Genomic DNA, 27,473 nt, shown 5'->3' with positions numbered 1-27,473 from the left:
ACCAAGGATATATGACGGCACCCAAACAACCCCAGAAGCCACGACACATTGACATCGTTTTCTGTCATAGCGGCGCATAGGAGTCGCTGCGGACTGCGTCTCGGCTACAGTCGAGTTGTGACACATTGCTACTACATATCCTAGACATAAGTGTTCAGAGCCTCGACAGACCTGCCTTAAGAGTATGACTTCTGGATACCCTAGATCCGACAATTCGATCCCATTCCCTTCGTACCGACCAACAGACACAGATCAAAGATCTCCCGGTACTTCAACTTCTTCAAGATGCATTTGTGGCTAGTGTTGTTGGGATGTTACCTCTCACTTATTTGGGCACAGAATGCTTCGTTCACGCCAGGGCAGAAGTTCCAGATCGTACTGCTGGGCATTCCAGACATGTCCAAGATACCTATTTCACCAGTGGACGCCCCGGTTTGGGATATCGATTTGTTCGACAATCCTGGTACGACTGTAGCAACTCTCAAGGCAGCCAGCAAAGTCGTCATCTGCTACTTCAGTGCTGGAACAGCGGAGGACTGGAGACAGGATTACGGAAGTTTTGCAGCTGCTGATCTTGGAAAGGTACTGCCGGAGTGGCCCAACGAGAGATGGTTGCGGACGGGTAGCCAGAGCATCAGAGCGCTCATGGCGAAGCGTATCAAGCTGGCTGCTGACAAGGGTTGCGATGCCATCGATCCGGACAACACAGATGGATATGTAAGTTCGCTTACTGTAACATGCGCGTGATGTGGTGGTAGCACGCAATCACGACTGCAATCTCACGCGTGAGCATACTATATATACTGACCATGTTTTAGCAAAATGACAACGGTCTGAACCTTAAGAACACGGACGCTATCGACTACGTGCGATGGATGCAGCAGGAAGCCGCTAAATACAACATGCGAATCGGGCTTAAGAACAGCCTCGATATCCTCAAGGATGTGTCGCCGATCATAGACTTTGCAGTCAACGAGCAATGTGCGCAACAAGGCGAGTGTCAAGTCTATGAAAACTTCATCGCTCTCAACAAGCCAGTCTTCCATATTGAGTACCCTCTTCCGCTTAACGCGCAGGCTGTGAATGGTGCATCTTGTAAAGGGACAGGCGTGGCTGGACTGAGTACCATCATGAAGGATCTTCAATTGAACGGCATATCGTACTATTGTGACGGTAGCTATGTCAATACACCGACGTTAGGAGGTACATCACCACCAAGACCGTCGCACCCGCCTCAACCACCAAGCCCGCCAAAGACGAGTTCAAGCCGCACAGCCCCAATGCCGACGCGAACAAGCTCCTCGCGTCCTCAGTCGTCGACCACGCAGATATCTACAATATTGCCAAGTCGCACTTCGTCAGTGCAAAGACCAACAAGTACGTCGGGTGGCGGAGGAGGATGTAGATCGAAACACTGGGATCAGTGTGGTGGGCAAAACTGGAATGGATGTACGATCTGTGAGGTATGTGTATCTACAGCCATGACAGTGAGACTATCTGACAGCGCTCAAGTCGCCGTACACGTGCAAAGGCGTCTCACCACCGTATTACTACCAGTGCTTGTAGAAGACGTGGAGGAAGCTGTCAGAAGATATTTCAAATCTACACACCATGCATAAAAGTAAGAGGTTGTTGTCTTCCTTTGAGGATTGATCAGAACGTATAGTCACAGTGAATAGTGTCAGAAAGATGGCATTTAACATACTCGTTCGTTTAGATATATGGTTTTCTATGTGTTTTTCGTGTCATGCTAAATCATTCAAACTGTATGTAGTAGATTAACCTCACTGAAAAAGAGAGTAAGCACTCGTATTTCGAGATCGTAATTGCCAGTAATATGTATCCCAGATAACGCCGTCCAATCCCTGAATACCCACATTTTCGCCTCAGTTATCTAAATATTCGTACAGCCTCCAATTCAGGACTTCAATTCGTTAACGCTATCGTTCAGAGACCCAGCGGGTTACTGGCCGAGCCGCCGCCTTTCCCGGAACCGCCTGAGAGACCAGGCACACCGGGTCGACTAGACATGGACGCCATGCCTCCCACTCCGCTAGTGCTCAGACCGAGGGGATTCTTGTGTGTTGTCGATCGACTGCCGGGAGCGCCGGTCATGTCTTTGAGGGAGTTGCCATATTCGCGGACCATGTCACCCCAGGTGCGAGACGAGTTTGCAATACTACAGCATATTAGTCATAAAAGTCGACTCGGCGAGGTGGCAATATGTACCTTGCTCCAGCGCCTCTCCCTGCTCCTGCGATTCCACTGCCAGTCGCGCTCACGACGGCCCCAGCAGCATTGCCGATACCAGTCGTTGCAGCGCCAACAGCACTTCCGATACCCGATGATGCCGCACTGAGGCCTTTGTTGATCCAACCCTGTTGTTGTGGCTGCTGGATGGCCTTCTTTGCGGGTGCTGGGACGGGTTTCTTTTGACCGACAGCTGTCACAGGCTTCTTGGGTGCGACGTTTGTAACAGGCTTCTTGGTGGGCGTTGCCACGGGTTTCTTCTGCATCGCAGTGTTGACAGGCTTTTTCGGAGGCTGAACAGCGGGCGCTTTGATGGGCGCCTTCTTCACTGGTGCTGTGACTGGTGTCTTCTTTGCCGTAGACGTGACGGGCGTCTTCTTGGTGCCAATGGGTTGCGGGACCATGGTGAGACGTTGATTTGATGCTTTCTGGACTTGTTCTGGTGGATCAAAACTGAGGTTATCTAACCAGGTCTTAGATCGAACGGTGGGTATGAATGGAGGTATCTAGGGAACATGTCGACCCAATCTCTCTGGATGCACAGAAAGTTGGCAAGCTGCTATGCCTGCCGCACGTGTGGCGCAGATGATGTCAGGCACGGCGACGTGGGGCGCGCTTGCCCCAGATGGATTTAAGGTTGCCTTAGCGTGATCAGCGGGCGAGACGTCGAGACCCTGGATCCATGTTTCGCATCTTCAACACTTTGGATGTCTGCCAGATGGCATCGTCGCCCCATCTTTCTCTACTGTCCAATTCTTCGCTTCGCTTCCATCTGACATCTCTGCTTACTCCGCTATCTTGAATTGTAATTGTATCTCGTTGATAGGTGCTCCTCCCTCCGCAGTGCGGACCTGTGAATGTCAACGAACACGCACGCTCACCGCACGCGACCCTGCCCGCCATGAGCCGCATTCACCTCTGGTAGCCAACGCGGAACGTCATAACAAACGAGTGAGTGCAATTTCTGTTCAAAACACCACCATGTCGCAATAGCACGACGCAATCATGCTCGGCGACGACGCCATCATGAAGCTGAAGCGGTCAATGAGCGACGGCGACCACCTCATCCCTATGGGTGACGTGCCCCCGCCTCGCTCGCCGGCCGAGCACCAGACGCCAAACCACAGGGCCCGCCCCAATCGCTCCATCTCATGGTCAAGGCTAACCGAATCAATCAAAGGCAAGAGAGGCCCCTCGTCACGCTCGTCACGCTCTTCTCGCACGCCTTCTATCGATAAGCGTGACATCTCAAGTCCAATCCTAGACCACCGGAGTCCGCTGTGCCCACCGACACCCAAGCCGAGGCTCGACACTGTCCTTGCAACAACACCCGTCCCGCGACGACCTATATCACGATCCAGTCCAGGCACCATCAAGCCTGGTCCGCCCAGTCCAACCACACGGCACTCATACTCTGCCTCCGACCCTACAAACTGCGTCTCTCCTGGTAGGCGTTCACGTCAGCCTAATCGCCCGCCGCCGGCTCTACCAATCTCAACCAGCTACGAGAGCATCACCGGTACTCTGCAGGAGAGCCCATTGGAGCGCATAGCAGAGTCACCTTTCGAGCCTTTGGACGACGCCCCAATTGAACCACCACCAAGGCTCGACAAAGTATACAGATACCCAAAAGCCATGGAGCCTGCACGACTGCAACCGCCCAACATGGGTGGCACCAAGGGGCGTGCTATGCAGCAGGCAAAGGACATGGAGCTTCTGGTTGCGGAGAGAGCGAAGCGAAGCGGCGAGGAACCGCCGCCATATGACTTCTACGAGCTCATTGGCAAGGGCGCATACGGTCGTGTCTACAAAGGGTGGGTATCACGACGTGAGGCAGAGTACATTCGCTGACATGACAAAGAAAGAGCCGCATTACCGGTGCGCTCGTGGCCATTAAGATCATCGAGATCGACAAGGTTGATTATGAGGAAATGACACACAAGAACCTCCAGGACACACTCAAGGAGATTGACATCCTGCAGCAGCTAAGAGACAGCAAGGCAAGGCCCTACGTCAACATCATCGAAGAAGCCAGGCCAGTACACAACGAACTCTGGATCGTCAGCGAATATGCCAGCGGTGGTAGCGTCAATACTTTGATGAAGCCCACAGCCATGACGAAGGACCCCGGACCTGGACTGGCGGAGAAGTTCATCATCCCCATCGCTCGTGAGCTGGCCCAAGGCCTCAAGTATATACATGAAGCTGGCGTACTGCATCGAGATCTGAAGTGTAGGTAATCGTGTCTCTACAGTTCCTACGCTCTACTGACCACATTCAGCCAACAACGTGCTTATCCTCGAAGACGGTCGTGTGCAACTATGCGATTTCGGTGTCTCCAATACCTTGGAACCTGAACGATCGAAGCGCTCCACCATCGTTGGTACACCTTTCTGGATGGCGCCCGAACTGCAGAAGGAGTGGGTAAAGGACGCGGATCCGCACAGCTTGATGCGGCCTAGGGAGATATCTTACGGCAATGAGGTTGATATCTGGGCATACGCCTGTACAGTCTATGAGATGGCTTGTGGCTACCCACCACACCACAAGATCGGGCAATTCGATCTGCCAACGGCTGGTGTTCCTGTGCTGGAAGGCGATCGCTTTTCTCAAGAACTGAAAGATTTTCTAGCCTTCGTCTTTCAACCAGAGCCGCAAGACCGACCGACGCCAGATCAGATTCTGGAGCACCCCTATCTTGCAGATACTACTAAGATGTATCCAACTGTGTCGCTCGTCAAGTTGGTCGAAGACTACTATGTCTGGGAGCAACAGGGTGGTGCACGCCAGTCGCTATTCAACCCATACGGTGCTCAAGCGCCAGACCCGCTTGCCCCAGAAGCAGAAGACGACGATGATGATGATTGGTCTTTCAGCACATCAGAAGAATTCGAGCAAGAACGCGCAACACAATTTGGCGACCCCTTCGCTGGTGGAGCAGGCTTCAACGGGATGGGCCTACCACCTGTCGCGGATATGGGACGATTCGAGCAGCTCCAGGCTAGGTTCAAGGAAGAGTCTATTGTCAGAGGCCAGAAACGTCTGAACAAACTATTCGATACGAACACGACGCCATACAGGTACAGTGCCGTCGATATGCCGGACCCGCCGAACGGCCGCCCTCCATCTGACCTAGTCCTACGTGACTTCAATCCTGGTGCGCCCAACCGCGAGACAGTCATTGACTTGGATTTTTCAATGCCGTCAGCAGATGAGATACCAAGTATTGACCTGGGCGAGGTGCCCACCATCCGTGCGAATCGTATGAAGAGCATCATACGGGAGATGGAAGAAGAAGAGGAGCGTCGAGATGCCTTTAACGAAGAGGATGAGATGACTAAACGAGCCACGAAAGACTGGACCTTCCCCAGCATGAATGACGAGAATCGAAAGACGATGGAATGGTCGTTCCCGGGAACCACTGAGCAAGATAACCGAAAGACGATGGAATGGTCATTTCCAGGAGCTAATGAGCAACCCAACCGCAAGACGATGGAATGGTCGTTCCCGCAACAGCCTCAAAAGCCCAACCGACGTACAGTGGAATGGACGTTCGACGCTGCAATGGCAGAAGCCAACAACGAAGCCCCAAGGAACCGCGCTTCGAATCGGATGTCACGACGGCGTGAGACGAAAGAATGGACGTTTCCTAAGCAGGATGATAATCGCAAAACTCAGGACTTTGCCTTTCCAATGGGTAGTCCGGCGGACCCGCAACGCAGCCAGCACTTCAAGACGGACTCTGCTTCGCCGGGCCTTGCACCTGGATTCCGACCAAACCTGCGCCATGCCCAAACAGCACCACTTCAGCCTGCTGTTGATGATAACGACTACCCTGAAATGATAAGTTCTGCGCCTAATTCTCCTCTACGTTCGTCCATGATTGATCTAGATATGGCAATGGTGGAAGACTACCGGCCATCGACTTCTGGCTCAGAGATCCTTACAGCAGGAACAGAGCGCATGAACGATAATCCGTTCAACCTTGAAGACCAAGTACAACTGTCACAAAATAACCACCGCGCTTCCTTCCATATGAAGTCGCAATCGGAGCCAAACCACGCAGTGCCAGGATTGTTGACACCTCAACAGTACGATGAACAAGGCCATCCTACAAATCAAGACCCACACCACCCCAGCATGCACGCCCGAGGCGTCAGCTCAGCAAGCCAGGTGCAGTCGCACGCAAAACCAGCACCCACCTCTGGCCATTACCACCGTGGTAATCAGCGCTCTCAGCAAATCTGGGATGGCTGGTCACACAACATGGCATACGGACTAAGCAGCGACGATCAATCCCCTCCCATGAGCGTCACGACCGACACGTCGCTCGAAGAAGAAGACGTCGACGACCTCTGGGAGACGTTCGAACGCCTCAACCTCGCAGCGCAACAGCGCCCAATGGGCCAGCCGTCTGCTTCTCTCCGTTCATCACGTAGAAACGACTCCACATCCACAACCTTTACTTCGACGACCTACAACCTCGATTCCGACACCGATGACTCGTCGTACCACCACAGCAACCAGTACTCTTCGTCGTCGGATTTCGATCAACACGATACCCCGCGCTACAGCCGCAAGTCCACAACCGTCAGCGTTGGTCCAAATGGCAAGCCGCTTGTCGAGTTTCCCATTCCAACCGGTCCTGAGGTAGGGGCGCTGTTGGGTATGGACATGGACGCCAGAGTTATGGCGGACATGTTGCTCAAGAGTGCGGTCGAACTGAGGGACGGGACGAGGGCTAGTAGAGATCTGCTGAGAGCAATGCGGTTACAGGACGTGGTAGGCGAGGATGAAGGTGACGAGGGAGCGGATGAGGAGATGAGAGGGGGTACTGTTCGGGTGAGGGGGCCTGGATGATTTATGATTGTGTGATGGCGCTCATGGAATGGGAAGGCTATGTACTCTTGGATCAGGAAAATGGCGTTGAGCGACTTGACGTGAGCTTTACTGGTTTGGATGTCTAAAGATTTGGTGTATGCCAAATCCGTAAACACGAGTCAAAGGACATGATGCGAATGAAACACGATGAGATACCCCGCTTGTTGCCCAGTTGTGATTAGGACATAAACTTGGTGATAGTGATGAGAGCCAACAAGAATAAAGCGGGAGATACTTCACTTGCATTACACATGTCGTGTTCCATACATGGTATTCTTCGCTATCGAAAATGGCCTAGCATATACTACATAACAACATGTTAAAAAGCCCCCTAATCGCTCGACGCTTCTGCGCCTGCAAGTCTGTGGACCATGACATCTACAATGTAGGTAGTTCCAGCCCCTGTGTAGAACCATGACCATATCGCTACTGGCAAATAATCCGTATGTACTCCGTTCCGCTGCCGTCTGCCAAATGCTGTATCGAGAAAGCCCTCTCGCTATGCTTTGATAGGTACCGTTGCGAGCGAAATTATCCCGAGTCGAAAAGTGGCCCAGGGTATGGATGGGGAAACGCCGAGAATGTGTGGAAAAAGAAAAAAAAGACATTGTTGCTTTGACTGGGACGCATGACATAGGTGCACGGAAAAGTGAGTATGGGTAATCGTGATTGGGCGTGAGAAAGCTTTGAGAGATTTGGACAATAAGATGACAACATCTACCGGTTACCGGCCTCGAGTTGTGCTGGAGTTGGTTGCTGCGAGACAGAAGCGTCTGCAGTGCTAGCAGCGCCACGGTTACGGCCGAACCAGGTGGAGAAGGGAGAGCCCTGCGGTCGGCTGGGCGTCATTCTAGATAACCAGCCTTGGCTATTGCCAGTCTGCCCTGTCGCTTGTGATGCATCTCCAGCTGCGCGCTCACGGCGAGTAGGCCGATTCAACCGCCCGAACCGGTCGACACCTTGTCGCTGCTGGTAGTCTGAATTGATGACCATGACACGAGACCGAGAAAAGGGGTTGGTACTTGTCCAAACGGCTTGTGGTGGCGACCGAAGACCGGCGACTGAACGGCGACCAGTAACGGGATCGGCTTCGCCTTCGGGACGAGGCTTTGGAACATAGTAGTCAGCTTTACAGAGAGGGCAGCAGGCACGGCGACTCGTCAGCCATGGATCAACACAGCTGGCATGGAAGGCGTGACCACAAGACAATCCGCGTACATCGTCGTCTTCTTCCAAGGTATCCAGACAGATGGCGCATGTGTCTCCTGGCTCTGCCAACATTTCTGGCGCAGCAGCAGTGCGTATGGGATCATCGTCATCGTCATCCGAATCGTCCTCGCGTTCGCGCACGTTTGCTTGTAGGGTAGCACTTTGTCCTGGAGCATTATCCGTCTTCTCTGTGTCCAACTTGACCCCGGCTTGCTTCTCGACGTCCTGCACGTGCTGGCTCTTTCTGCTTTCCATGCTTGTTCTTGGGGAGGCTGCGGGCTGGGTGGAGGAGTTTGGAGCATTGAGATCATTGCGGGCCATTGCGAGTGCAGTGTCGGTTCTCGATGCTGGGCCTTCATCCTGCGCGCTAATGACGCCCTCGACATCTTTCATGCTTGCTGCTCTGCTCTGGGGCGCAGTCGCAATACCGCCGTTGGCTGGCAAACCCTCGGTCTCGCGACTCGACTTCCATTGCTTGTACTTTGACAGAGGGAAACGCTCATTGACCTCGTCCATGGTCATCAGCTTCTTCTCTCTCCTCCTCCGGTGCGGGCGAGGCATGTTGGCCATGTCGATTGGTTCGCCATCTGCGGCAGCCTGAGCCGCGCGACGGCGATTGTATCGGAAGCAGTACTTGACGCCGACGATGATCCTAAAGCAGTCAGTAAGAGGGAGCAGTTGCGACACCAACTGCCAGCGCCTACCATAAGTTTGTGAAGACGACACCGAAACCCAAGGCAACGAAGAAAAGCAGCGGCGAACTGGTGGGGCCGCTGTTGTTATTGTTGTTGTTGTTGTTGTTGGAGCCATCTGTTGGGGCAGGTGCATTCTGCCTCGGGTACACAACGACGTTGGACATGGTGGATAGCGGCGTCTCTGCTATTCCGTACACGGACACGATTGCTCACGCAGCGGGAAAGAGGCGCGAAGCCGTGATGCGCGTGTATGTGGGGAGTTGGCCGGATGTGGAGAGCCCTGGTGCACGTGAAACAAGTCAGGAGGCGATTCGGCACTACAAATGTACACGCTCTATCGGCGGCGACGGTGGTTGCGATATGGTCGAGGCGGCGACGACGGCGGCAAACTGGGCTGGGAGAAGGGCCGGGTGTGGTTGATGTAATCGGTTGATGGTGACGGCAACGACTGCGGTTGTGGCAATGGAGAGTCGGCTTCGTCGAGGCAATAGTCGCTCGCAGTGGCTGCCCGTGCCACAATCGCTAGCGGTAAATAGCAGGAGCACTGGTATCGGCCATGCGATGCGAAGAGTGCAAATGGCTGCGCGCGACAGACTGGGGACTGGTTGGGGTGGTCGAGGGCAGTCAGTCAGTGGATGGGTCGCCGAGTGTCAGGACAGGCGAGGTGCCCGTCTTGAGGCGGATAAAGGCCGCAGAGGCGTCGCTAATCGTCGGCCGGCAGCTGCCAAGGATGACCGGCAACCAGGACCATGTATCAGGACACTGCCCGTCTTACCAAAGGCAACGAGGCGGCGTCTTGGGGAGGCGAGGAATTGCAGAATGTCAAACTTGGTTGCGAGACGGCGGTGCGCTCTGGGTGTTGCATGCTACCGAACCATGCATGTGTCACAGGCAGTGTCCACGCAATGCACCTCCAGGCAGGGTTTCGTCGCCCGCATTCATGCCCCGTCGCATGCAGGTGCCATCACATCCAAAAGATTGCTAGCCCACCCCGGACGCCCAACACATGGGACTGCGCTCCATGATTACTACTGCAGCTCGCTCTCAGTTGCAGTCTCAGTCTCATATCTCAGCCGCAGTGCACCATCTCAGATCGAAGCCCGCGGCGCTGCGTACAGTGGTAGTAGACATGTCGGATCCCTGCTATCCGAGTGGAGCCTTCCCCGGCCGCTAACAATCTGCGAGTATCCACACGAACATCGTCCACCACTTGCAGCAGCCCGACTCCCCTGCTTTCTGCATCGTTTTCTTTCCTCGGCACGTCTTGGACGTTATCTGGACGGACCGCTGTTCTTCTCTTACCGCACGACTCCTCCATCGTCGCCGCCGCAAAAGCCTATCTAACGTCACTAGTTCCAATCTCCAAGCACAGCACTTCTGCAACCATGGCGGAGACTGCCGAGCCCAATCCAATCGTCTTCTTCGACATTACCCTAGGAGGTATGCATCCACCCATGTGACCCAGATGGTCTCTTTACCCCTCACCCCGCGCCATCCATCAGCTACGCGTCGTTCTTGGCCTAGCCCACAGTCGGACAAACGCCCCGCGACCCGACCATGGTGACTGACATAAGCGAACAGGGGAGAAGCTAGGTAGAATCAAGATGGAGTTGTTCAAAAATGTAGTCCCAAAGACGGCTGAGAATTTCCGCCAGTTCTGCACCGGAGAGACCAAGAACAGTCGGGGACAGCCTCAAGGCTACAAAGGCTGCAAGTTCCATCGCGTCGTAAGTACCATGAACAAGCTGCAGTATCAGCGTGTTTGACTTGAACGATACTGACTGTTGCAGATCAAAGGTTTCATGATCCAAGGCGGCGACTTTATAAACGGCAATGGCACAGGCTCGAGAACGATTTGGGGCACTGAAAAGTTTGCCGACGAGAACTTCACGTTGAAGCACGACAAACCTGGTCTTCTGTCTATGGCTGTAGGTCCATGTAAGCCTCCTAGCCAAGCACATCACTAACGATCCCAGAACTCAGGTCCGAATACCAACGGTTCCCAGTTCTTCATCATCACTGCGAAGAATGGCACCCCTCACTTGAACGGCAAGCACGTCGTCTTTGGGAACGTCATCGAAGGCATGGACGTCGTCACCAAGATTGAAAATACGCGGACAGTAGCGAACCCAGAGGGGAAGCCAGTGCAAGATATCGTTATTGCGCAGTGCGGTGAGATGTGAACATGGACGTGACCGTTCGCGTATCCAACCGACATAAGAGCCCACCACGCCCATCTTCGATAGGTAACATGTCAGGTGACATGTGAAGGAGCCATGGGAAGCCTAGGAAGCATTCGGTTGGCCCAACCACAGCTCGCAAATGGCAAGACGTGGTGGGGCCAACTCAGAGCCCCAGTATGCTATCAGTTCTTACGTACATGTGATTGACCGGTCAATCCGGATGCAAGCAAGTACTGGATGCAAAGACGCGGTTGCATCTTCATAACCCGGCACACAGCTGAAAATAAACGAATTGCATCCCTCTTTGAACTTTGGCGTGATTTTGGTGGTGGATCGGCGAACTATGGTGAACACGTCTGGCTTACCTAAGTGACCCGCTGAAATTCTCTCGGGGGCTCAGTACTGCAGCGCAGTCGCGTGCGTTCACCCCCACTGCCCTCACTTGCAATTTCACCACGCACCCGACGGACGACGCTTCTCCAGCCTTGACGTCCCTGCTCAAATGTAAACCTTTCGCCACTCACTTGCACTCAACATGGTCGCTCTTGCCACGATGAACAGGACTCTCAGCACCGCCGCCCCGAGCGCGGGTGGCAGCCTCAAACGCAAACAAGCCGACAACTCGTCCGACGCCGAAAACACTGCTGCAAGCGAGCTCAAACGCCGCCGAGTCACATTCGACCCCAAAGTCGATGTACAGATACTGAGCGAGCACCACGAGAAGAGTCTGGAGCTAGTGGGGGAGGAGGTGCGGCGAGCAATAGAGAAGCATGCGACAGGCGACAAGGCAGCCTACGACGGCCTCAAAGCCCTCTTCAAGGAAGCGCCGACATCACCAAGCGCGCCGCTATCACGACTTTTGCAGAAATACGTCATCGCACTCTCAGAACACACGCCAAAACTCGACAGCAACTGCAAGGGCCTGGTGCACGCCGTCATCGATTGTAGCTGGATTGCGCGCAATGAAGACTTCCTACGCTCCTACCGAACCTTTCTGCGCAGACTACTCTCAGTCCAGTCCAACTACATGTCTACTGTGCTGCAGATGCTCGTCGACATGTTCCTGGACACGCCCTCCGTCAATGCTAGGCAGCAGGACGACCCGCCCATCGAAAGGGTACGTCTACAAGCGCGCATACACGAGACCCTCATGAGCATACTACGCTACAGCCCAATGGCGAGTTCCTTCCTCGCACCCGTCATCTCCAGCACCTTCCCTTTCTCCAGCGACAGCGCAAAGACACACGTCGAGTACATCCGAAACATCTTCAGGGTCACAGAATATGCGCCCGAGATCAGGGGCGAGATCTTGGCCCTTGTGACAGACAAGCTGTGCAAGATCGATGCGCAGATGCAGGTGGACATGGATGACATGGACGACGACTTGGAGGAGCAGCTGGTCGGCGACGCCATCAACAATGAGGAAGACGACGACGATGCGAGCGACGACGGCTCCGTGTCAAGCGAGGAGAGCCTGGATCCAGAAGAGCAACGACTCAAAGATATCAAAGACATGATGCTCAAGCTCGATACCGTCATGGACGTACAATTCTCCTACTACGACTCAATCTTCGAACGGAGAGATCTCCAAGAGGTAGACCGCACATACCAGACCCTTATCGCCCAATTCCAGTCCATCATCATCCCAACCTACCGCTCACGGCATACTCAGTTCGTGCTTTTTCACTTCAGCCAGATGTCAACGGACTTCATAGTGCGCTTCGTAGATACCTGCTCGCAACTAGCTGTCGACCAAAATCGACCCCCACTGATACGAGCATCCGCATGTGCCTACCTCGCCTCCTACATCGCGCGTGGCGCTCACGTTCCCGGCTTTGTGGTCCGCGACGTCTTTGACACACTTTGCTCGCAGTTGGAGCGTCTGCGCGTATTGCACGAACCAAAGTGCACCGGCCCAGATCTGCGCCGATACGGCACATACTACGCTATTGCACAGGCACTACTATACGCCTTCTGCTTCCGGTGGCGCGACCTCATTGTCACGCCCGACGGCACCTTGCCTACTGACGCAGACATCATGTACCACGAAGGCGACTTCCAGTGGCACCGATCGACCCTCGAGATCGTACGGCGTAACATCTTCTGCAAACTCAACCCACTGAGAATCTGCGCACCCGACATTGTCAAGCAATTCGGTCGCATCGCCAAGCACCTCCGCTTTACTTACGTCGATACGCTGGTGGAGACAAACAAGCGTGTGCGACTCTCTCGCAGTCTGGCCAGTGGTTATCTCAACGGCATTGGCGGCCGAGAGACTGCCCTCACAGGCAAAAAGGGCGAGGAGGCTTTCCTGATGGATGCGTACTTTCCATTCGACCCATATGTGCTTCCGCGCAGTAAGCGCTGGGTCGAGCACGACTACGTGCAATGGCGGCCTGTACCTGGTATGCCAGTAGAAAAAGACGACGACGATGAGGATGATGAGGATGAAGACGACGACGACGATGACGAAGATGATGCTGATGACGACGATGACAGCACTTCAGATCAGGACGACGACGATGATGCTAATGCCTCAAACCCCGAGGACCTCGACGATGGTAGTACGGAGGCTAGTCTATAATCGTTTCTCATACATTGATTGCATTTACGGCGTATACGGGAGCGGGAAAGCATTAGGGTCAGCATTCTGATCCGGGGCTGGTCACAAAACTGAGTGCACATTATGGTTGCTCATCTGGTCGTTCGGGCTTGTTTGATATGGGCTGGCTATATATTTGTCGATTCCTGCATGGATTAGCGTTCAATATCTTGGGTAGCTGAGAGCATTTTTGTCAGTCGACTGCCCATGTACGGCGCATTTATGTTCGTACTAAAGAAGAAAATGGAAATGAACAACTCGATAACAACATTTACATCTTTTGCACGTCGTCCGTTGGCTGTGATAGCGTTCTCGTCTTTGAAGCCAGTCACGCAGATTTGTATAACGATCATTCCTTACATATAATGTTCAGATAGTGCGGTGATCAAAGGGAAATGGAGTAATGGTTGGCCAGTAATGGTGATTGAGACCTACCATAGTCCTCAAGTATTACATCTTCCAGGTGCCCATATCCTACCGGCAGTCCGACACGCCACGCTCAAATCCCAAGCATGGAAGCTCTTCATGTACCTAGCCCCCTCGTAAGCTGTATAACAAGCTTAATCTCAGCACCCTCAAACAATTTCCTCATCACTCCCGGCAGTGAATAAGTATCCACAGGATGAATCTCAGAATCCGGCCTGCCCGTACACCTAACAGCTTCCTTAATCTCGATCAATTTCAGACACTCCAGCTGTGGCAAAACACTTTCTTCGCTTTTCTTCTGCTCCGCGAATTCCTTGATCCAGCCAAAAGCTTCCAACTGGGTAGTCTGGGTTGTAAGAGGAAACTGTGCGTGGAAGCTTTCGCCCGCGGCGAAAACGACTTCGGGCCACATGAACTGAATTTCCAATTCGCGGAGTGATGGCGGAAGGAGCTTGTATGTGCGAACAGAACAGCGGTCCTGTTTCTGCCACATCCAGCCATCTCCAGGTGCGTTGGGCAAGTCAACATCCCGATTGAACCAAAAAGCCGATGTGATTCTTAGGATCCGCAGATTTTTGAGGAACGAGAAATCGGCGTGGCGCTAGCTTTTCTTCTAGCATGTCCAGGGCGGGTACGAATGGGGGCGCGTTGGCGGTAACGTTAATCGTAGTTGAGAAGGCGTAGAGCGAATCGATGGTGATGAGTAGTGACTCGAGGTTCTTGGCCTCACTGAGCAGTTTTCTCGTTGCGATAGGGGTTATTATAAAAGTCCCTGAGTCGAAGTATGTGAGGTTGGGAAGAGAAGCAGGATTAATCCAGTGGTCAGGATGGGTCTCAGATTGATCGATACCAGCACTAGGAACCCTATATCTATGCCAAGGAATGACGGTGTCGATTGAAAAAGACTGTATGGTGGGTATCTGAATCAGTTTGCTCAGAAGCTTTAGCGTCGGGGTCTTCAGGACGACCGTCTGGGTTCGGGAGTCTCGGAGCATGTTGCATAGCTGCCTTGTGCAAATATGCTGGAGCTCGTTCCATTTTGGACCTGCAAGCCAGTCTTTAACAACGACTTCGACTCTACGCGATTTCGGTAATTTTTTTTTAGTATGGTGTAAGCTTGTGTTTTGACAAAGAGGGGTGCGCCCCACTCAGAATCTAACTGAACATGACGGACGTAGTCTACTAGGTGCGGTTTCAATGTGATGGCCTGAAGAAACAGAGCACATGTACGCTGTCGCGCCATCACCTCTTCGTAAGCCATCTCCCGTTTGTAGTCTAGTGGCATCTGAGCGTCTGGTGTTGGTGGCAAGATTGGTGGCCCTGCTGTGAAACCTTGATTCTGATCATGATTCTACCGTAAATAATCGTGCATTGGTGGTGCATAGAAAGCCTTATTCTGGTCAGCGATAGAAGGTTTGGCCAAGGTAGATTGTGCTGGGATTTTAATTGCGTAGAACAAACACTGCTGAGCAGACTTCATAAAGGATCTGTGCGTCTTAATCAAGTTTTTCAAATCATCACGGTCCACACCAGCAAAGACTCGGTCCAAGGGTTCGTTTGGGAGCGTAATGAAGATGCTTTTGACCATAGTTCGAGTGCGCTGGCAGTTGGCAGCCGTCTCTGTCGATGGAGAGGGAACAGCAAGTGCAGGAGATTTCGTGGCTATTGGATGATCGAGACAGAAAGTTGGGGAACAATTCTGGAGGAGACGGTGAATTTGAAGTTGGATTGATGTCGGTTCTTCCCCAAGAACTAAGCAAAAGGAAACCCTATGTAGTTGCCGGAGCAAGGAACATGTGATCTTACAAAGACAAATATTGTGGCTACTCGTAAACCCCGCACTAGGAATTTGGTGACTGAAAGAGCTGAGTATTTCCTTCGAGGCGCTAAAAGGCTTCGCCATTGCATTCATTAATCTCGCAGGAATCGAGGAATGCCAAAGTGCATACGTGACATAGGAAAAGCATCGAGGATCTGGAGTGGTTGAAAGATCCTTTCGGGTCTGACATTGAAAGCGCTCAGGGTCCGACATGCAAACCAAATAGCGCCACCACTATAGGCTATCGAGAAGTCTGTGAATGTGGAAACGATGCCGCATCTCGATCGCCATAGCCAACTGGGCCATACATGAGGTTGATCCAACAATGAACGAGGGAGTAATATGTTTTGATAGTTTCGCACACCAAACGGGAGACTGCTACGAGTGGCTCGATGACGGTGTCGAATGCCGATTTGACCCCATGCTAGAATGCTGTTGATCGATGGACGAAGCGCAGATGCATAAACCCCAGGTCAATAATCTAATAGCAATGAAGAGCTTGATTATTGTTCGTAATGATTGTGTGATCCGTTCATCCAGGGTGCGTATGAAGGCTGGGTCGTGGGCCCTGTATATTCGCCAAGAACATCAGCACCCATCGATACAGGTATTAGTGTGTTTTAGAGCGGCTGAGACTGTACGTACACGTAAAAGCATAGCCGCTGCCGAAAGTGTACAACGGTTCGTCTGGCGCTCCAGAGCCGCAAGTCTCGGCTGTCGCGCCCCGGTCGTGGGAATTATCTTCATCCCCTTCGCTCGGATGATGCAGGCCCAGACTCAGCGCGGCCCAGTCAATGCTCTCCCATGCATTGAGGTCCGGTTCGGCAACGTGTTGTTGCAAGGGTCCAACAGGACTATTGGCGTCTTCAGCTTTCGAAGGCGCTTCGAAAAATGGCGCAAGCCTACGTACAAGACAAACTCAAGTATAAGCAAACGAATGCATAGGCAAGAATAAACGGTCATCTAACCTGATATTAACAACCCTTTCCCATAGATGGCGTACAGCATCATTGAGCTTGTAGCTGACCCAGCCGCAGAGGTGTAGTCGTCCTAGGAGCGCTTCAGCTGATAGGATATCGAATTCCGCACAAGCGAGCGATGTTTGATACACAAACCATGTGCTATCTGGCGAGGGCTCCGCTGATATTGCGCCAATAGAAAGTATCCAGAGCAGAAGATCGGGGCAGTGCTGCCATTCAGTACGGATGGTACAGTTCAACGCCCTCTCTAGTCGTTTGCTTGCTGCAAAGTGAAGGTGATGGACATGAGACTGCTGGTTAAATGCTTCTGTCGTGCGCACCGTGAATATGAGCAGCGCAACGCAAAGCGCATCTTCTAGTGGGGTAACAAGATGCTCGTTTTCGCGTAGCCATGTAAGTAGAAGGCACTCTAAGGCACACGAGAAGTTCTGGATATCTAGAGGGTCTAGAGAACTGTCGGGATCACTGAACCAGACGTTGAGATCGGCTATCAGGAAGAGCACCGATTCTACCAGGTCGTTGAGCGACTGCTTGATGCCAGCATGCCGGCAGTAGTCGAGTAAATGCTGCGAGATGTGCCGTTGGTAACCTGGAGGATGACGCGGGAAGCATGACGTGCTGATGAAATCCAATGTAGAGGGGCTTGGCGGCTGAAAGTTGAAGATGGCGTGAGCTGTCGAATGCCTGATGCTCAGTAAGCACATGCCAACCCGATTCGGGACAGAACGTTGGAGTTGAAGTTACACACCAAAGCATAAAAGCCTGGAGGATGCGATTCGTGTTGATTGCTCCTAATCCTCCACGCAGCTGCACCATTCTTTGCAAGCCTTTTTCATGAATTTCGAGTTGGGCTGCGTGGTCTTCGTGCAGTTCGAAATATGGCAGACGGAGTCCCTGCTCTATGGTGAGTAAGTTGAAGACTGCACCTATGTTCGCATCCGAAATTCCATCCGGTGTCAGTATCGCAGCGTTGACAGCAGCAATGGCCTGTGCTCGGTGATATAAGACGGCGTCGATGGTGTCTTTTCCGAATACCCAGGCGTGTAACGCAATTGTAGCGAGCAGACTGTGCATGAACCCCGAGTTGCCGATTGCTGTACCAAACCAGTCGGATTTCATCAAGGTCGACCGATGCCGAACGTCGACTGCGATGATACCGGGCGCCATCTCGGTTGAAACTACACGATACTAGTCAGCGTACGGAAACCAAGACCAGTGCGAATCGGGCTGTTTGACGCCCTGCAATCAACTGCAATCTAGACTCTGTGCTCTCCCCGCCATTGCACTGCGCTCTTGGCCAAGATGCTTAGCAGGGTTGCCGTGCCACGAAACCGGTGGACTGGGAAATCTCCATGGAAACAAGCATGCAGGGGACTTTTACTTACAATGCTTCAACAGTTCGGATACGCTGCGGGTAACTTCGACAGACGATGTCCGAAAAGGGTCGAATAATTGATTATTTGGGTCTTCTGCAGGCGCCGCAGGCTTGAGCAAGAGACATCTTTGGCACAGCCTCTCGCTAGGGCGACACAAGAAGATCTGGCAGTCTGGACAAACATCTTTTTTGACTATTGCATAGCCCTTGGACTCTGGGGAGGAAAAGTAGTCAGACTTTTCTGCAACAATTGGTGGGCTTGGCGTGGTTGTTTTTGGCGTTGAGGCACATGCACTGTTGGGGCTTGCGCTTTCCGGACTTCCAGTTTTCCTCTGTTTGGCACCATGTTTGCTTGTAGACCAAGGATTCTTCCTCCGCGCGTTCTGCATGACAAAAGAACGAGCATTGCGGCGACCTTGGCTCGACGTCTTTGCTTGAGCTGCATCGACGAACAAGAAGTCTTGCCGATTAGACATTGTCAGTCAAGGCCGCTAGGGCTCCTTTCGGTGGCTCCTTCGGGCCCTGGAGCGGTTATTCCCGTCACAGAATCAGCAAGGTGCCGAGTTGTGCTGTTCTGAGATGTGGTAGATGGTGGGGCTTAGCAGGGTGTAGCCGGGAGGACGTTGCGAGTGGTGACTAGGCCGAACTTTCCCAATCCATACTCGAATACCACCATTTTGGTTCTGACATCTGCGGGGACGATGTCGGGGTGCGTCTGTATCGTCTTTGATGTTACTGGAGGTGATGGAGGGGCGCGAGATGCGAAACTATCATGGACCCGATTCGTGTTAGGCTGCAGAAGCGAAGTCGGGTGTGACGGGGTGTCTCTGCCGATACGAATCGCTCGAACGACGTTGAAGATGCGCGACGCCCGATGCTGGTCTCGGGCCAGGATGTGGAATGGTTACATGAGATGGCAAATGGCGCAGGGTCTCTGTCTATATATGTGGGCGATAGGATTTGCGGGTGACTTTCTGCCGAAAGGGATCAAAAATAGTATCATCCGTCGCCAGTGGCTAACGTTGCATGATGTTCCAGGACATGTTGCCTATCTAGAATACTCAGGATGAGAGTGGAGGACGCCACAGCCGCCACTACCAGAAGCCGGAGCGTGCGATGGTTTAGGCATTGTCGAGTCCTGATGAGTTCCCGTCTCGTCTCTGAGGTTCAAACGAGACCGGGTATAACGCATTCTTGGCTTTCCGACGCGCTCGGAAATAGTTGCTGTATACGTGGGCGCAAGTGAAGCCCGCAAACACGCGTACAGAATGCAATGTGCAGCCTGAGGGAAGAACAGACGTCGATACGCGGACCCGGCGAAGGAGAGAATGGGTGAAACAGCCGAGGAATAAAGAGTCTCCGGCCCCCGGCGACTACTGGTCAAGCGCGATGCAACCGCGCGTACCCTCGCCGTTCGGAAGCTCTGTCAACATCCGCAATGCAGACAGACGGGATTGTAGCAGGTATGTGTGCTTCTTCTGCCGACTGTGGCGTCCATCCACTAACCACGTGTCTCTGCTCCAGGGCTCTCAAACATACCTGCGCATATCCTCCATGCGGAATTGCTCCGAAGACAACAAGAGAACGACGAACGACCGGCATGTGGGAGCAAAGGCGGCAGGGGATACTATAACACCCCTGTGCATGTATTTGCACTGTTCCTGATACTCACGCTGAGCACTGCAGGTGCGCATCTTGCTTTGCGCATTCTGAAGTACAACCGCTGACCACGTCGCAGCTTGCTCCTTTCCCATTGTCGTCAAGCGCTTTCCCTCGATACCCGTTCCGCACCAATTCCTCTTCATATCGAGGCACTTTGGCACCGGTGTCCTGATCGCGACCGCTTTTGTCCATCTCCTGCCCACCGCCTTCGAATCCCTTACCGACCCATGTCTCCCCAGATTCTGGAACCAAGGCTACCCGGCTATGCCCGGTCTTATAGCCATGACATCCGTCTTCATGGTGGTAGGAATTGAGATGTTCTTCGCATCGAGGGGAGCAGGCCACTCGCACTCGACTGGTGACCTGGGCCTAGACCTAGACCATCACCATGCGAAGGCGCGCCCTGGTCACAAGAGAAGCCATAGCTATGGTAGGTTCAGCAATGGCACACCGAGATTGAACGGCCACGTACCGGGCATTACGCTGCACGACGTCGAATCGTCCGCCAATTTGATGGCAGCCCGATCACCGTCCTTTTCGCTGGCATCGCCCATGACACCCAACGAACCCCTGGGCCGAAAATCCCTGGACGACGACGACGACGACTCCTCCTCGGATCTCGAGATAAGCAGGGAAGAGCTGGAACACCAAAATGAAGACCGTTCAGAAGACGAGTCGCGCCTTCTGCCCGGTCCCCACGCTCCGAACCATACTCATCGACCCGGCGGCGAGTCATCCGATGACCAAGAGAAGACAGAAGCCCAGAATAAAAAGTTACTGTTGCAATGTCTCCTTCTAGAGGCTGGAATCCTCTTCCACTCCGTATTCATAGGTATGGCGCTCTCAGTCGCCACTGGCACCGCCTTCATAGTCTTTCTTGTGGCCATCTCCTTCCACCAAACCTTTGAAGGCTTCGCACTCGGCTCCAGGATCAGCGCGATTCGCTTCCCAGAAGGCTCTCCAAAACCGTGGTTAATGGCCCTAGCTTATGGAACTACTACACCGATTGGCCAGGCGATAGGCCTGGCTATCCACACTCTGTATGACCCAGCAAGTGAAGCCGGCTTGCTGACCGTAGGTTTCATGAACGCCATATCCAGTGGCTTGCTGCTATTTGCTGGCCTGGTGGAGCTTCTGGCTGAAGACTTTCTCAGTGACGAAAGCTACGTGACTTTACGTGGGAAGCGGCGACTGCAGGCCTGTGCCAGCGTCGTAGGAGGAGCGTTGTTAATGGCGCTAGTCGGTGCATGGGCATAGCCCCTAGCCTTCTCTTCTTGTATATTGTAAGCGCATTATCTGGTATTATTGGTGGTTGCATGCAGATCGATCTGCTTCGTAATCATAATCGCCCCAGCGACTTTTCGCAAAGGCCTCGATTGGCTCGATCTTGTTGTCAAAGTGCGTATCGCCACAGGTGATGTTACATTACGGACTTGTCCGCTAGGATCCATGATGCCCTTCAATCTCTTCTGGTTCCCCCGTGCTTCCTTCCCCGTATAATCCTTCAGTGCTACCGTTGCCTTCCACTCTAGCTTCCTCCTCCAACTGTTTGCAACGTCGTACCAGGTCGCTCACGTGAGCGTCTCCACTGTTGTAGCTCAATCCAAGCAACGCAATCTCCAAGTTGTAAAGATACTCCTTGTTCTCGCCACTCGGTCCTTTGCCTACACCCGGATCAGCATGAGGTACCTACCAGGAGGAAGTAACCCAATACACAAAACAGTGAAATCAAACGTACTTTCCAATATCTTTCTCGCCAAAGCATCGGGATCCTGCGGACCCAGGAATTGCGGATTCTCTGGCAGCCCAATGTACACTAGGCACTTCATACTCCCCGCCTCCTCCGTCACGCTCACCGTGTTGGTGGCCCTGATGCCCGCCAACATGCCTCTTTCGGATTCATCCGGCTCCGAGTCATGAGGTGGTGACGTGACTTCTGCTGTACTGATTGCAGGATGGAATGGCGTGAACTGGATCGAATACCCATTTATCTCGCGGATGTCGAGGTACTCACGCACCTCCTTGACGTGAGAGGCCGGGATATGGTATGCGGCGCCCCACACGCGTTCGGTGGAATCATGCTGGATGTTGTTATTAGACTTCGGGCAAAAGGCATCTGGGACATATTCGGGGTATGCCGAGTAAGATGAATAGTGAAGAGGTAAGACAATTACTTACCATGTCCGTCAGAGTCTCCCAATGCGTTCTGTCGATCAAAGTGACAACACGTCCTGGAGCCTCGGGCGTTCCCCGGTGATCTTCACTGTATCATACCGACATTAGCATACTCTGCATAATCCCCCTGCATCTCCATGTATCCATCGAACGATGTTCATACCTCGCCTACTACCATTAGCAACGAAGATCATCTCACCACATCTCTCCATCGATGGATGAAAAAACATACCTGCCAGAACCTCCTCACATATCCTTCGATATATCCTGGGACCCGTTGATCTGTCCCTCGCTGTTAGACAGAGAAAAGCATATCCAGTCGCAATAGATTGTAATGTTTGCTTTTCGTGGAGCGAACGTTCTGTTCGGGCCGTACCGTAGTGTGGCGGTGGCTTCCATATCAAGCTCCTAAGACCGAGGCGTCAGCACGTCGTATTTGGAAAGCCTCGTTACACGGCAGCCTTACCCGTATCCAAAGATCCAGAAATCATCGTTGCTGCCATAAGTTTCGATTTCACTCATGTGGTCTCCCATGGTCGATTGTTGAGATATGTCAGCTCACTTGTCGTAGGAACAGATTTGTTTTAACACTTCCTAGAGGTGCCGAGGGACTAGATTATTAGTGGGGCTGTGTTGCAGGGAAGCTGTAAGCCGCGTATCATCTGCGGAACAGCATGTCGGGACTCTTCGGTGGGTATTGTTTAGAAATCGTATGTTGTTTTGTGTTGCCAAGATATGCATACATATGTCTACAGGTACAGGTACAAACGATTAAGATCCACCCGCAGCGCGGCTCATGAAGAAACCCTTTAGTGGACCCATTGCATCGACAGCTCTCAACCCGAGACTTCGTAATCCTACAAGCGGGCCCGATTCGACGCTATACAGGCGGTGTAATTTATCGCATACGCCCAGCATTGCATTGTTCTCCGCGTATCGCTCGCTGGTATAGCTCTCCAACGCCAACGTTGATCCGATGTCTTGACCAGTTTGCACTGCATGTGATATCGTTCGAACGAGCGCCGCAGCATCGCCTTGGCCTTGGTTCAAACCTTGGCCTGCGAGCGGATGTATGGTATGTGCCGCATCGCCAACTAGTGCAACTCGTTCACCAGTGTACGTATCCGCGTGCCGCATTCGAAGTGGGAAGGATGCGACCGTACCGTCTTGTACGTGTGCCGCTCGCATCGGTACCGCAAGCTCGTCGACAGGCGTGTGCTTTACTCGCCATGCAACTTCTTCTGCCTGTCCGGATGAGAGCGTGTGTAGATACTCCAAGTCTATAGGTGAAAGTCGGAAACCGGCGTTGACCATTGCAACGAAATCTTCTTGTGACAACGTCTTGAGCTTTGCGGCACGTTCCGGTGTGGTACTCCACACAAGTGTCGACATGTTGCCTGGAAGGGGCAGCATAGCTATTGGCCCGGTCGGCAAGAACCGCTGGTATGCGATCTTGTGATCAGGACCGCCCCAGCCTTGCCCCTCAAGCTTCAGACTAGCCACTACACCGTGTCTGCCATAATCAAAGCCTCGCGACTCAATGTCTGCAAAAGTCCGCACTGGGCTGTTGGCGCCATCGGCTCCGACCAACAGCCTAGCTGCCAATGTCTTTCCATTGGATAGCGTGAGCATTGGCCACGATGAAAAGTCCATCTTCTCTGTGTCTGTACCCAGATTTATCGAGTTGACTTTTGTGGACGTGTAGAAATCGACACCGCCCAGTTGTTCAAGTCGACTTAACAGCGCGGTAACCGTATTGACGTTCTCGATCATGTAAGCGATTGTCGTGGGTTGCGCCGGGTTACGAGGAGTAAGGAGAGGCTTTGCTGTATGCCAGTCGAAAGATATCCGCGCATCAGTGACGCCGTCCCATACTTGCATCTCTTGGTATGGCTGCACCCGGGGTGTGTTGACGTGCGCCCATGCTCCGATTTCTATTCCACGCATGTCAGACCGGAACTACAACACACTTTACATGCTCGTTCGTACCCTGTAAATTCTTCACGGAGGCCGGGGTGAGGGAGCTGCATCTATTGGAAAAACTCTCCAAACTCGCATCTTGTGGTAATCGATTCTTGTGCAAATCTTGTCCCTCGATGAGTGCAACCTTCAGTCCCCTTGTGGTTGGCGACGCTTTCAGTCCGGTCAGGAGACTCAGACCCGCTGGTCCACCGCCGACGCAGACGACATCGTAGACCTCCGGCGCATTTGCGGAGCTCGAGGCAAACCTCTGTTGAGGATGCAGACGGACCCAGGCTGTCAATGGTGACGATAGAGCCCTAGGCCCATTTGAAAGAATTCGGGGTGGCATCACAAGCCTTCGAAGACTATCGTGACATGGGAGGACGGATGCGATTCGCGAACCACGAAAGTCGGAATGGTAGTGTCATCATAGGTTTGTTTGGCGTGTTTGCAGACGGACGCGCTAAGGAGTATTATGTCATGCAAGGCCGGGATCTCACTAACGCCCGATGTTAGCTTCGGCTCCTTCCACCTTCTCCACCACATCCAAACCACAACAACATGTTCTCTTCCAATTGAGATTTCCGGATCCATTCCAGGCTTTCCCTAGCGACAGATTTTCTCTCCAAACGAAGAACCGACCTTGATTAACGTGCAACTATACTGAAGACAGCTCACACACCCCTCATTTACTACACCTTCCAGTCATTGCTCGCTGATAGACAGTGCATCGTATCGCTCGGAAGCTTATGATGTCGCAGGATTCTTTGGCAGCTTCTCGATCACGTCACAATGCGAGGGCGATGCTACGTTATCGGGCCGTAATGCCGAGAGATTCAGGTCTCTACTGACGATTTCTTGTGGTAATGATGGCGAATGTCCCCACACTCGTCGATGGTACCAACACCTAGACATAATACGCAAGACAGCTTCTCCTCGAGTAACTACAGTAGTGCTTCCTACCATGGTAACATTTCAAACAGGCAGATTCTATAGGGCATTCTTCGCAGAGACGCTCGATTGGTATGTTTCTCTTGCATGCGTGTGCAGGCGCAAACCCTCCTCATCTGTTCCAGACTGCTTTCTTGGTTTTCCAAAACAGTACTAACCAGATTAATCGGTATTTATTCAGGTTCGCGCCGTCGTGTCAACAACCTGTTTTCCTATCAACCGAGTTCTATTGGCGGATTTCTTTGGTACAAATGTGTGGCTTTGGTCATTGGCCGCACTAACATATTCCTGCGCATCGTACCAAACCTACTGCTAAACCTTTAAAATCATACAAGTTATCCGCTGGGCAAGTCTCGTTATCGATCAAAGAAATTCCTCTGCTCCACTCTTTCTGCACTCTCACTCCTACTTCTCCAAACAGCTTTCAGGCTGTTCAGTGCTATGACCTCTCAAGTTCAAGTACACATACCTTCCAATGAGCCTTCTGTAGTTGTCAACATCAGCCAAACCGAAGTTGCACCAGAAACATACCGATTGCCATACCCTCCCGAGCTTACCCTGAAGCGACGAGCAACCGAATCATTCCTCCAAACGCGGGGATATTTGAAGAAACGAAGGGAGACACTGAGACGTGCTCGAGGGATAACAACCGACTGTCCTTGCCTGCCGCCACCAACATACGACGTCGCTATGACTGAGCCAGCTTCGAATCCCGATAGTGCTTGCTCAACGCTTCCTACTACGCCCCCTACACCCAACACCCAAGGTAACGAGCCTCGTTTCCGAAGGTCATCACAGGTGACCGATATGATAGAGAAGATCAATGCTAGACTCAGGCGCCTCTTTCATGGTCGAAGAGGATCTGTCGAGGATGAACACCCACCACCCAACCCTACTGTTACCCAATCCTCAGGTATATCTGACAACACAAGCCCTCCGTCGGAGGTCCTATATGCTCAAAGTAACTCCAAAGATCTCGCCGGAATGGGCTTGGCTGATTTGCCCAATGTAAGCGAGTACTTTGATGTAAACGGCGAAGTGGGCCCTAGCTGCTTCTACTCTACTACTGACTGGGACACTTTCCAGGCAACGCTCCGAGATCAACGAAGAAACACCATACATGCGCAATTGAACACTGACTTGTACTACGATGGAGATAGTGATCTAGCGCAACTCGAAAAGCATCGGCTACATGATACTCAGAGTGAGAGATGCGAAGAGCGAGAGCGAAAAGACTCTCATTTCAGTTTCAGTGACTTCTTGAAGCCTCAACGGTTTAGCAAAGCGGACAAAGGAAAGGGTCGGATGCTCTCTGATGATGAGGTTGGACTGGTCCAACAAGATCGATCGTCGCTCTCCTATCACCAGGATGATTCGTCTGATACGGTCAGACCCTCCAATATACGGACTGGTGTTCTACTTGATGTACCATCGGACAAAAGCCAGATTTTCGTGTCTGAGGAGCCTGAAGTCTGCGGTTCTCAGATCTCCATTGGTCAATTACAGTCGTCAGCTCCAGTGTCACCGAAAGATTACAACGCACCTAGGAAGCCAGAGCTTTCCACAAGAAAATTCAGCGTGCACTTGGATCCACCTACACCTTACCGTACACGAGACGAGCGTCGATCCTCAACGTCTTCCACAGAATCGTCTTCTTCAGTCTCCAGCTCTCCTACACCAGCGGCTAGACCGTCAAGGACTCCAGGTCGCCTCGCACGAAACATGGACAACACACCTGCTACAAATGCAAGCGACTTGGCCGCTGATGGCCATTCTGAACCAATCCCGATACCATTTCCATATCACATCAGTCGCCGCTCGTCCGTAGTTGCTGTAAGCCCAGCCCTACCGTTCAACGACTCACCCACTCTCCCACCATACCTCGTCTCATCAACAACGAATCTTCTCTCACATGAGTACGGCCTGGATATAACTCCCTCTCCACCCTCTCTAAACCCAACTCTCGTTCCCTCTCCAGAAGCCATGCAAACACTCCTCCTAGGTCCACCACGACAACCCCTGCCCCAGCGATCTGTATCAAGTGGTTCACGCATGTTCCATGTTTCCGTCGAGCAGCTTTCTACACCTACACCTACACAGTCTGCCTTGCCACGCCAAAACCCATCTACTGTCGACAAGAAGAGCGACTGCATCCGAGGCTTAGAAGATGTCCCGGATTTTAGCATCACACACCCTGCGCCTCCCAGCCCCTTAGCTCCCGCCTCCCAAGCACTTGCTCATGTACCATCCCCTGTCAGGCGTCGAACGGGGAGTCTAGAAGGGAGTGGAAATCTTCGGGCCGT

General features: G+C 52.7%; 10 protein-coding genes across 10 annotated transcripts; 5 read left to right on the top strand and 5 right to left on the bottom strand.

Annotated features, from left to right (window-relative positions):
• Positions 1-285: 285 nt before the first annotated feature.
• On the top strand, positions 286-1,405 carry ACET3X_006535 (uncharacterized protein; the record flags this gene model as incomplete). The annotated part of the gene is made up of 3 exons (XM_069452675.1): positions 286-717; positions 819-1,051; positions 1,201-1,405. The coding sequence occupies 3 exons, from the start codon at positions 286-288 to the stop codon at positions 1,403-1,405; spliced, it is 870 nt and encodes a 289-aa protein (XP_069305303.1).
• A 542-nt stretch (positions 1,406-1,947) lies between these two features.
• Positions 1,948-2,654, bottom strand: ACET3X_006534 (uncharacterized protein; the record flags this gene model as incomplete). The annotated part of the gene is made up of 2 exons (XM_069452674.1): positions 1,948-2,179; positions 2,230-2,654. 2 exons carry the CDS (start codon positions 2,652-2,654, stop codon positions 1,948-1,950), a joined length of 657 nt encoding a protein of 218 aa, XP_069305302.1.
• A 601-nt stretch (positions 2,655-3,255) lies between these two features.
• On the top strand, positions 3,256-7,110 carry ACET3X_006533 (uncharacterized protein; the record flags this gene model as incomplete). Its single annotated transcript, XM_069452673.1, has 3 exons — positions 3,256-4,064; positions 4,112-4,482; positions 4,532-7,110. The coding sequence occupies 3 exons, from the start codon at positions 3,256-3,258 to the stop codon at positions 7,108-7,110; spliced, it is 3,759 nt and encodes a 1,252-aa protein (XP_069305301.1).
• A 738-nt stretch (positions 7,111-7,848) lies between these two features.
• On the bottom strand, positions 7,849-9,199 carry ACET3X_006532 (uncharacterized protein; the record flags this gene model as incomplete). Its single annotated transcript, XM_069452672.1, has 2 exons — positions 7,849-8,992; positions 9,045-9,199. The coding sequence occupies 2 exons, from the start codon at positions 9,197-9,199 to the stop codon at positions 7,849-7,851; spliced, it is 1,299 nt and encodes a 432-aa protein (XP_069305300.1).
• A 1,221-nt stretch (positions 9,200-10,420) lies between these two features.
• Positions 10,421-11,218, top strand: ACET3X_006531 (uncharacterized protein; the record flags this gene model as incomplete). Its single annotated transcript, XM_069452671.1, has 4 exons — positions 10,421-10,475; positions 10,617-10,762; positions 10,826-10,963; positions 11,012-11,218. 4 exons carry the CDS (start codon positions 10,421-10,423, stop codon positions 11,216-11,218), a joined length of 546 nt encoding a protein of 181 aa, XP_069305299.1.
• Positions 11,219-11,646: 428 nt separating this feature from the next.
• Positions 11,647-14,083, top strand: ACET3X_006530 (uncharacterized protein). The gene has a single exon (XM_069452670.1). The coding sequence runs from the start codon at positions 11,754-11,756 to the stop codon at positions 13,800-13,802; it is 2,049 nt and encodes a 682-aa protein (XP_069305298.1). The 5' UTR covers positions 11,647-11,753; the 3' UTR covers positions 13,803-14,083.
• Positions 14,084-16,568: 2,485 nt separating this feature from the next.
• ACET3X_006529 (uncharacterized protein) lies at positions 16,569-18,896 on the bottom strand (the record flags this gene model as incomplete). The annotated part of the gene is made up of 5 exons (XM_069452669.1): positions 16,569-16,633; positions 16,711-16,967; positions 17,034-17,729; positions 17,794-18,223; positions 18,431-18,896. The coding sequence occupies 5 exons, from the start codon at positions 18,894-18,896 to the stop codon at positions 16,569-16,571; spliced, it is 1,914 nt and encodes a 637-aa protein (XP_069305297.1).
• Positions 18,897-19,858: 962 nt separating this feature from the next.
• On the top strand, positions 19,859-21,339 carry ACET3X_006528 (uncharacterized protein; the record flags this gene model as incomplete). The annotated part of the gene is made up of 3 exons (XM_069452667.1): positions 19,859-19,883; positions 19,945-20,106; positions 20,159-21,339. The coding sequence occupies 3 exons, from the start codon at positions 19,859-19,861 to the stop codon at positions 21,337-21,339; spliced, it is 1,368 nt and encodes a 455-aa protein (XP_069305296.1).
• Positions 21,340-21,522: 183 nt separating this feature from the next.
• On the bottom strand, positions 21,523-22,791 carry ACET3X_006527 (uncharacterized protein; the record flags this gene model as incomplete). Its single annotated transcript, XM_069452666.1, has 4 exons — positions 21,523-21,746; positions 21,821-22,163; positions 22,261-22,345; positions 22,724-22,791. 4 exons carry the CDS (start codon positions 22,789-22,791, stop codon positions 21,523-21,525), a joined length of 720 nt encoding a protein of 239 aa, XP_069305295.1.
• A 237-nt stretch (positions 22,792-23,028) lies between these two features.
• On the bottom strand, positions 23,029-24,568 carry ACET3X_006526 (uncharacterized protein; the record flags this gene model as incomplete). The annotated part of the gene is made up of 2 exons (XM_069452665.1): positions 23,029-24,191; positions 24,247-24,568. 2 exons carry the CDS (start codon positions 24,566-24,568, stop codon positions 23,029-23,031), a joined length of 1,485 nt encoding a protein of 494 aa, XP_069305294.1.
• Between the last annotated feature and the right edge of the window lie 2,905 nt (positions 24,569-27,473).

The sequence above is a fragment of the Alternaria dauci genome, chromosome 6, assembly GCF_042100115.1.
Source record: "Alternaria dauci strain A2016 chromosome 6, whole genome shotgun sequence".
Classification (NCBI taxonomy): domain Eukaryota; kingdom Fungi; phylum Ascomycota; class Dothideomycetes; order Pleosporales; family Pleosporaceae; genus Alternaria; species Alternaria dauci.
This window is presented reverse-complemented; position numbering and strand designations above follow the sequence as displayed.

What these genes read in the sequence shown, in the direction of transcription:
- ACET3X_006530 (XM_069452670.1), top strand. Translation starts at nt 11,754, where the DNA reads ATGGTCGCTCTTGCCACGATGAACAGGACTCTCAGCACCGCCGCCCCG.